This window comes from Lepidochelys olivacea, assembly GCF_965140295.1.
Source record: "Lepidochelys olivacea isolate rLepOli2 genome assembly, chromosome: 21".
Lineage (NCBI taxonomy): Eukaryota > Metazoa > Chordata > Testudines > Cheloniidae > Lepidochelys > Lepidochelys olivacea.
Genome location: NC_140431.1, coordinates 7,558,314 through 7,568,220, shown reverse-complemented (window position 1 = coordinate 7,568,220; position 9,907 = coordinate 7,558,314). Strand labels below are relative to the sequence as shown.

At 49.4% G+C, this 9,907-nt stretch overlaps 1 protein-coding gene across 1 annotated transcript in view; it reads right to left on the bottom strand.

Moving 5' to 3' along the window:
• Positions 1-219: 219 nt before the first annotated feature.
• LRRN2 (leucine rich repeat neuronal 2) overlaps positions 220-9,907 on the bottom strand; it is a 98,403-nt gene continuing 88,715 nt past the window's right edge. The window contains exon 2 of the mRNA XM_084611017.1: positions 220-3,745. Within this exon, the coding sequence (XP_084467143.1) occupies positions 1,299-3,473 (2,175 nt within the window). The 5' untranslated portion in view covers positions 3,474-3,745 and the 3' untranslated portion in view covers positions 220-1,298. The remainder of the gene's footprint in view (positions 3,746-9,907) is intronic.

The following is a 9,907-nucleotide window of genomic DNA, read 5'->3' as shown; positions in this document are numbered from 1 at the left end:
TCTTTCCATGTGGTTCCCCCTCCCACCCAATTAAAGGCTTCTTAGAAATTTAAAAGTAAACAAATGAGTTTTTAAAATAAAAACATCCATACGCCACTAGCGAAGGGAAGCTGACTCTCCCAAGCTCACTGATTTGAAATTCTACAGACAGCATCATCCCTTGGTTTGGCATAATTAGAAACAGAAGGGGCAGGGGGAGAGACTCATGCTGTCCACCGGTATGTTTCATTTGCAATTTTAATTGCTTATCAGAGAAAGAGAGGTGATGACAGCATTGGAGACCAGAATATTTATTCTCCTCGCACCCATAAAGCCTCTTCTCACTTTCATCTCCTGGGATGTTTCAAGTTATGCAGTGGGACATGTGCAGAGAGCAAAGTGCAGCTATTTGGAAGTAAGACACTCTGTTCCTGGAACCTCTGTCACATCAAAGATTTCACCTTTCCATACCTCCCCGCTCCCCCCTTTGTCTCTGCAACGTTTTTCTAGCACGAACCCTTCACGCTATAGACCAGTGTACAAAGATTTTTTGTTTCTTTTTTTTTTACAAAAACAGAAAAGCAAGAATTTCCTCTTTTTTTTTTTTTTTGTAACATTATCCACAAAAGTTTACAAAATAGCCTTGAAATCAAGCTCTGGGGTTATGGGATCCAATAGGCTTTTCACGGCAGAATCCAGCCGGAGTCACGAAGACGTCACTAGCCAGTTAAGAGATACAGCAGCATCCTTGTTTTCTTAGCCCAACTGTCATCTTCCCCCCCTCCCCACTCTGTTCCTTGAGGTGGTTGTGGGTGAGCGAATAAGGGGGCTGGCAGGTTTGAATCGTGGTTACCTATGGCTGTACACACAAAAAAAGTCCCAAAGGGAAAGGCCTTTGTGTATTTCTGAGACAGGGACCACCCAGATAGCAGACTAACAGCTGGGCTGCTGGGGGCTTGGTGTCATCTGTGGTTCTACAGTATGGCTGTTCTTGCTCGTGCTCTCTGCTCTGGGCATTGCCTTTCATTGTTCCTGTCTGTGCTGAAGATTCACTCAAGAACCTTTCCCCCAGTAACAGCAGGTTGTCTGTAAGAGAAACAATCTGTTTGGCCAAATATTGATCGGTGATTTGGGTGGGGCATGGGGGCAGAGGGGCACCGCAAGGCCTGGATGTTGGCCATGTCCCTCTCCACTTGCCACGCTGCTTTGTTTGTCAGTCAAGTCTTCTTTTTATTTTTGGCAAAAAATAGTTTCACGTGCCTTCTCCCCGACCCCCGAAACCGCCACCACAACTCCACGCTCCTCCAAAGAGTCGACCTTCAAGAGTCCAGCGGCGTTGCTTGCACCTCCACGGCTAGGAGCTTCTCCCCAGGCCTCCCTTGATCCCAGTGTTTGACGAAAGGAGGGTAGACCACGCGCACCGAAGAGGAGCCTGGGTTCCATGGCAGGCAGTGCAGGAGCAGCTTCCCAGGGCTCCCAGGCTGCGGCCTGTAAGAACCAAAGCCATAGTGGCCAACCAGGATGGCTGAGAGCAGTAAGATGCAGAGGGCCAGCACTGTCAAGACACTCTGCCTGCTCTCCAGGTACCGGTAGCCATAGCCAGCCTCTTTAGTCCTGGCATTCACACAGGCCACCTTGGACTGCAAGTTTAGGAAGGCCACATGAAGGCAGGCCCAGTACTCTGTGCCCTGGTGGAGCCTGGTGATGTTATACAGGTGGGTGCCCGCAGGGATCCTGGCCACGTTGGTCACATCCAAACTGGAGCTGAAGGAGAAGCTGGACCAGGTGAGATTGGAGGAGACCGTGTTGAGGTGGGGCTTCCAGGTGACAAGGATATGGTAAGCCTGGACTTCCTTCACCAGGAGCTCCAGGTTGTCCACGCTGAGAGGGAAGGAGCTGTTGACCATCAGGCTGACACTCTTGGTGTCGGCACCGATGAGGTTATGGGCCACGCAGGTATAGAGCCCGGCCTCCTGTGCAGTTATCTTGTGAATTTCCAGTGTCCCTTCAGGGTGCACCTTGTACCTGCTGTCCTCCAAGTAAGGGATCAGCTTGACCCCAGACGGTGTGACCCAGTAGATCTCTGGTTCTGGTTCCGCCAGGGCCCTACAATGTAGTGAGATGTTCTCACTGTCTGCCACCTCCAAGTGGGAGGGGAAACTCTTGGTGGAGATGAGAGGCAGGCACCGGTCAGTCATTTCCCGGAAGGGGACATCCCGGATGTGCCTCCTCTTCAGGTCTGGGGGATCAGCGCACAGCGTGGACTGGGGCTCAATGAAGCGGATATGGTTCTCAGTGCTGTTGACCCAGCGGATGACGCAGTCACAGCGGATAGGGTTGCTGTGGATGCTGATCTCCTGTAGGTTGGGCAGGGACTCTACCGTCTGCTTATGCAAGGCACTTAAGGCGTTGTTGTTGAGCATCAGGGTCTCCATTTGGGGCAGGTGATGGAAAGCTCTGGGGTGGATGAAAGACAGCTTGGGATTGTTGGTCACGTCCAGTTTGGTCAGCTCGGGGAGGTTGATCAAGGCAAACTTGTCTATGGAAACCAGCTCCTCCATGTTGTTAAGTCCCAGCTCCTTGAGGTGTAGCATATTTGTGAAGTCACTTTGCCTGATCCTCTGCAAAGGGTTTTTGTTCAGATCCAGGAACTTAAGGCCAGGGACTTGCTGCAGTGCCCGCTTGGGAACATTCACCAGCTTGTTGTCGTAGAAAGACAGACTCTCCAGGCTTCTCAGCCCTTCCAGGGCAAAATCTGAAATCTCCCTCAGGTTCATCCCAGCCAGAACCAAGCTCCTCAGGTTTAACAGAGGCCTGAAGTTCATATCCAAAATAGCATCCACCTTGTTGCCTCCGATCATGAGGATCTCCAGGTTGGGGAGCACCTGGAACCAGCGGCTGTCAACTGTCCTCAAGAGATTAGAGTTGAGGTGGAGTCGAAGGAGGTTACTGAGGCCTGAAAAGGCCCATGGGGAAATCCTACGCAGCTGGTTGTGGTTCAGATACAGCTCCTGGAGGTTGGCCAGGCCAGAGAAGCTGTTATCGGACAACTCGGCCAGCTGGTTCTCTTCAAGGTGGAGGCTCAGCATCTGGGGCATGTTCTTCAGACTGAAGTCCCAGATGTCGGAGAAGCTGTTCTGCGACAGGTCGAGCTCTGTCAAGTTTTTCAGATAGTCCAGCTCACTCTGGTCCACCCTGGCGATGCGGTTGCTTTGCAAAAGCAGGGTCTGTGTCCCCTCTGGCAAGCGCTCGGGCACTGTGGAGATGAGCAAGTCATTGCAGTCCACGGTAGCGGCCTCCCTGTACACAGACCTGGGTGTGTACCAGGGTCTGATCTGACACACACACTGCAGTGGGCATTTCACCTTCCAGGGCACTATGGGGACGGCTGTGGCAGTTGCCACACAGATGAGAAGCAAGTTCATTTGAAAGTGTCTCATTTTCAACTGGCAAGACCAATTTCCTTCCAGGGCAAAAACTTTCACAGGGCACATCCAGAACTTGGCACGGGGAGAGATAGAGGTGGAAATAGGACCGCGCCCCACACAGAAAACCCCTGCCCCAAGCCTCTTCCACCATTCACGGGTGTTCCCAGCAGCGTTATTGTTCCTGTTGAAGGCTGTACAGCTCGGCCTTCCCTGTAGAAGAGGTCATAATGTGCTGGGTGGAGCTTGCTCCTTTAATCGGAATTTCTCCTTTTCTTCCTCCCAAGGTGATTTATTTTTTCACTCTGCTGCATTTTTGAGGTTTCCTCTCAAAGTCGTTCCTGAAAGAGCCCAAGGAACAGGTCACATTAGAGGAGAACTGCACAAGTGGCAAACAAAGCAAGACAGAGCAATATAGATTAATCCAGCACCAGCAGTAATGAGGAGTGTTGGTCTTGTGGTCAGGAACTCTGGCTTCAGCTACAGACTCCTTTTGTGACAAGTTATTTAATCGCTCTGTGCCTTACCAGCTATAAAATGGGGCTGATAATATTTCCTTTCTCCCATCCTTTGTCTGTCTATTTAGGTTGTGAACTCCCTGGGGCAGGGATTGTCTCTTACTGTCTGAGTGTACAGCACCTTGCACAATGGGGCCGTGCTCTCAGAGGCCTCTAGATTCTACTGTAATATAAATAACAATAACCCATTTCTTTATCTGGCTTAATTGAAAACTAGAGAGAGGTCAAACCAAGACCTTGGAACCCAGCATCCTCTGGTCTTCCAGATCCTGTTCCAGACTTAGTGCCTGACCCCCAGAATGAACCAAGCCTCTGGATCTCCATGCCTCCTGAACTTTGTGAACCTTTAAACCTAGCTGTGAATGTTCCCATCCCGGGCCCGTCTCTGCGCAAAACTAAGGGATTAAAATGAAGCCAAGGGATCTCAGAATCAGTGTCTCCAATTAGGGCAAATTGTGAGTGTGTTATATTAGTAAAATAATCCAAGAATTTTGGAAGGGATATTAACCCGCAAGCTTCAAGGCATAAACCATCTAATGGGGCCAGGAATTAACATCCCCTGCGCGCTAGTTATCCCATCATCCTAAAGGATTTCTGGCATTTTTCTCTGAAGCAGCTGGTACTGGCTACTGCCAGAGACAAGATATTGGGCTAGATAGGCCCTGGGTCTGATCCAGTCTGGCAATCCCTATGTGTGGCACAGTTCGTGCAGGTTTTTACAAGGGGTTGAAAGAATCAATGTGTCTGTGGTGGTATTCAGTGATCACTCCATGCTTAAGGTGTTTGCAAAAGCTCTGCTTTACTCTGTGCCCAGTACCAGCTGGCTGTGCATAACAAGAGCTGCCCAGCGCCCTGCCCAGACCCTGTCTGGGAAGCTCAGCCCTTAAAGGTACAGTCCCTAATACCACAGCTGAGGAATAAGCTGGGAGTCACATAAAAGCGATAAGTGACCACAGAGATGGAGTCAGGTATTGGGGAGCCACACAGGGAAGAAGGCCAATGGCATTTTGGGATGTATACGTAGGGGCATTGCCAGCAGATCAAGGACGTGATCGTTCCCCTCTATTCAACATCGGTGAGGCCTCATCTGGAGTACTGTGTCCAGTTTTGGGCCCCACACTACAAGAAGGATGTGGAAAAATTGGAAAACGTCCAGCGGAGGGCAACAAAAATGATTAGGGGACTGGAACACATGACTTATGAGGAGAGGCTGAGGGAACTGGGATTGTTTAGTCTGCGGAAGAGAAGAATGAGGGGGGATTTGATAGCTGCTTTCAACTACCTGAAAGAGGGTTCCAAAGAGGATGGCTCTAGACTGTTCTCAGTGGTAGCTGATGACAGAACGAGGAGTAATGGTCTCAAGTTGCAGTGGGGCAGGTTTAGGTTGGATATTAGGAAAAGCTTTTTCACTAGGAGGGTGATGAAACACTGGAATGTGTTACTTAGGGAGGTGGTGGAATCTCCTTCCTTAGATATTTTTAAGGTCATGCTTGACAAAGCCCTGGCTGGGATGATTTAGTTGGATTGGTCCTGCTTTGAGCAGGGGGTTGGACTAGATGACCTCCTGAGGTCCCTTCCAATCCTGATATTCTATGATTCTATGAGGGACTGAATTCTTGATCACAGCAAAAAAGTCTACTGGCATGAAACCAAAGGTAGAAGAATCTCCACAGAGAGTGATCAAGAGATTCCTTTGTTCATTCTCTCTCCCTGTAGGGAAAAAATCGGAAGCCTAAATATTATCACAGCAGTCACCTCTTTTGCGAGGGGGAAGATTAGGGTATATGCCTCCAATGTACACAAACTTTTCAGAATACAGGCTGCAGGCAAACCTTCAGATACTCCATTAGAAGAATGCAACTAATGTGGAGGGTAGCGCCAGGGACATTTTAATCAAACACTCCTCCTGGTGCAGAGAGACATATTTTCCTTTGAAAAGTCTTGTTTCCCATCAACTACCCACCCACATCACTACAGCACTGCTGTGATTATTCTTGGGCTCCCTAAGGCTCTCCCATGGAAAGGGAGAATGTGGGTGAGCCATGTTGTGATGGTGGATTGCCATGAAAGAGTCAATGTTTGCTATCGGTTACGGGGCAGTGGTGGTCTACGACACGCCAACTATTTCCTGTTCTAAATATCCTGGGGAAATGGGGGTGAATCTAGGACCTTAAAATCTAAGAGTCTCAACCACTGGAGCTAAAATGCCAAGCCTGTGAGCTGGAAGCAGTACTAGCTCTTCGATCTCTTGTGTGGAATAGCCAGAGCCCAAAGGCCCATACTCTTAGTGCAGGTCGCACATGGAGTTCTGCTGTCTTTGCCTTTGAAGATGCATCCCCAGAACAGATCATCTGGGGCAAAGCCTTGGTGCTCTGGGCTCTCTCTCTGGTCCCCAGACAATGTTATTTACTCACAGCCAAGAGGAAGGAATGCTCCACCCAACGCTGACAGAGTGAGTCTGCTGTGAGCACAGAGGCCAAGACGGCACTGGAGCTGGGGTTTGACCCATGTTCTCCTGTCTCTTTGGCCTGCAGGTTTCCATCAAGACCTGGTTTGGGTTTGGTGGACCCTGGCACCACCTCCTCTTGCTCACAGGACGGGGTTTGTTTGGACCCTCTGCAGTGCTGCCAAGTCTTGCGATGTTTGGTGGTTTTCTTAAAGCCCCAGCTCGCTTGTAATGAATACGTTATTGAGGCTGCTGGACACAGACCGACTCTGTGACTCTCTCTGGCTCCCCAATCTATACACAGAACCATGCTATGTGCTCCCAATACCAAACAGGGGAACGGCATCTGGTGGTGCCAGGAACCTCATGCCAGTGGCAGTCTTTTCTGAAGGCATCGTCTGTGCAGGGTGAGATATCTTGGGCTTTGGGTTTGGAGGAGATTTTTGCCCATGTCATCTGTCAGCTTCACCTCCCCAACTGATGTGCCGTTCGCTCGGTAAGGCAGAGTTCATTAGCGCCTCGGAGGTGCAGCTCTGAGCCAGATGGATTTTTACAAGCTGCTGTCCCTGACAGCCTGCCAGAGCCTCACTCCGCTCCTGCAGTCTGTTTACAGGGAGGTTGGGTCCAGGGCCCAAGTGGAGACAGGTATGTCAGTGAGTATTGAGCAGTATGGCATGACAGGGAATGGGGAAGATGAGCAGTAGGAGGGTTGGCAGGGACTAGCCCTGTTCTCACAGTGCTCTCCACAGCTCTTCTACCAGATGGGAAAGGGAAAGCCAGAGGAGAGAAGCAGAAAAGGGGAATGAGAGAAGGGAGGATGATCTGGTGGCTAAGGGTTCGTCTACACAGCAAAAATAAAACAAACCAAGGCAGCAAGTCTCAGAGCAGGGTCAACTGACCCGGGCTTGTGCTACGGGACTGAAAATAGCCATGTAAACATTCCTGCTGGGCTGGAGCCCAGGCTCTGAAACCCAATGATGGGGGACGATCTTGGAGCGTGGGATCCAGGCTGAACATCTACACTGCCATTGTTAGCCCTGCTGCATGAGCCTGCTGGGCTCTGAGACTCACTGCCAAGGGTCTTTTTGCTGTGTAGATGTACCCCAAGGCACAGAGCTGGGGCTGGGGAGATCTGCATTCAGTTCCCAGCAGCCACAGACTCCCTTCCCCAGACACTGGGCAAATTCTTTCCCTTCTTTATCACTGTGAAATGGGGTAATGATTCTTCCCTCCCATGTGAGGATGCTGTGAGGATAAATCTAACATCTGGGAGGCGTTCAGATATGACAGTAATGGGGTCACCTAAGTACCAAGATAAAGGAAAAAGAGATTCATAGAAATAGTAAATTCAAAATGCTTTGAGGTCCTAGGATGAAAGGTGCAAAATATCGTTACATGGTAGAATTGTTCCTACAGCCGGGATGTCCAGATCGCATTCTGTACAGGATGCTGACTCCAACCTGTGACCATGTTACAAACCTAGAGCTAGGTACCTTTCTGGGAGGGCCACCTAACCTTCCACCAGTTTTGGTGTCCCCTGCAAACTGGGTCACGGTTGGATTTACACCCAAGAAAAACCCCAAACAGAGAAAGTAGGGTGAAGAGAGGGGTTTGCACTTTTGAGTCAAGTTGCTCAAAGAAACATGGGAACCGTTGAGTGTCCTGCACCAGCCTACAGCGACCCAGTGGAGGGGTAGCAGCTCCATTGCATATCAGTGCTTCACAGGCTCCAGTTTGAGAAGCATTAGTCTGTAAGGAGCTTGCATCTGACCGTTCCCACACTACAGGGAATTGAACTTTCCTCTGCAATAGGTGGGACAGCCAAACCGGGCATTCTTCTGCACCACCAGCCTTTCATTGTTTCCTTAGCCGGCGGGAGTGTGACAGCTGCATATGCCCTGCAAATCCTTAGAGGGTGAGACCTCACAGCCTTTCTATTCCCCGTTTCCTGGGGCCTGGACTCTCCACTTGGTTATTTAGGCTACTCACTCCTTGCCATTGATTTTCCTGCAGGTAGCTGCTGTGGGAATGGAGAGCTCTGGCTGTGAGCCAGTGGCTACAGCAGGACTCTGTACTATTCTTTGTCAGAGTATTAACGTACTAAGAGAGTAGGTGAGATATGACTGCGGCGATGCCTGACAGACACAAACACTAGAAAGGAATAAAGGGAAGACAGTGTCCGAGTAGCAGAGACATTCCAGGTTCCTGACCTCCTAAGGGGCTCAGGTGTTCATGCAAGCAGATGACAAGGGATTCGACTATATTTTCAACTCCTATTATTTCCCCCAGTTATCAGGTACTACAGTGATGAGCAGTGTATAGAAACCTTTGTAGAACAAACTAGTACATTCCTATCAAATACACCGTGCATGCATGAAACCTGTAAGCAACCATTTAGGAAATACAGCATAGAAGGGCAAGAGATGTACAATCTGGATCCAGATCTGGTTTCTGTAACCCACCCCTTCACACTTTGGGCGATGGAGAGCGGTTCAGATCTGGGGGGAGTTGGGCATGGGCTTCTCTAAAACTCACTCACATGATTGCAAGATGTGCCTGTTTTCACAGGGTTTGAAATGCCGTTGTGGTATATTATTGTATCTCCCTGTCTCCGTACAAACTGACACCTTTGTTATGGGCTTGATCCAGTGTTGACTTCAGTGGGCATTGGGCCAGGCCTGATCTATCTGTGCATTCGTACCATGTGCCAAAGCACCTTATGAAATTATTAAAACCGTACGTAGGTCTTACAATCAGTCCTTACTTTCCTCTTCTATTCCCAAACTCTGGGGGCAAGTAGGATCACCTACACCTTCACTGCTCTTATCCTTCTCATCACGTACCCAAGGGGAACTTTTTCTTAAAAAAGGAAACCCCAGGCCTTTAAGTTTGCTGCAAGCAATCACAATCCCGTGTGTTTCTCACTCTCCAAACACAGATTCCCAACTTGCTGCCAAGGAGTTGGCATGTGGATGTCTCCACCAGACACCTCCTGCACTACCAAGTACTCGAACTATCACTGGGGAGCTTTGGGAACGCTGTTCTCTTGTCATTGCTACATCACCCCTTGCATGGGAAGTACCTTGTGTGACATACCATACCACATATTTTAAGTACCTAAAAATTAGGCATACTAGATAGCTCAGGCAAACTGTGGTGGTCTGTAAAGCCAGTGTTTGGGGCAAGGACTGTCTCTCACTCAGTGTATATACAGAACCTAGCACAACGGGGCTTTGATCCTGGATGGGGCCTCTAAGTGCTACCATAGTGCCTTGAACAAGCAGTGGAATAAATTGCCTAGGGAGGTTGTGAAATCTCCAACATTGGAGATTTTTAAGAGCAGGTTAGACAAACCCTGGTCACTAATGGCCTAGATAATACTTAGTCCTGCCATGAGTGCAGGGGACTGGACTAGATGACCTCTCGAGGTCCCTTCCAGTCCTATGAGTCTATAATATAAATAAATAATAACGAAAGAGTGCTACAAAACAGAAACCAATCTCAAAAGAGTTCACCAGCCATGGATTAGTCCCCGGTCC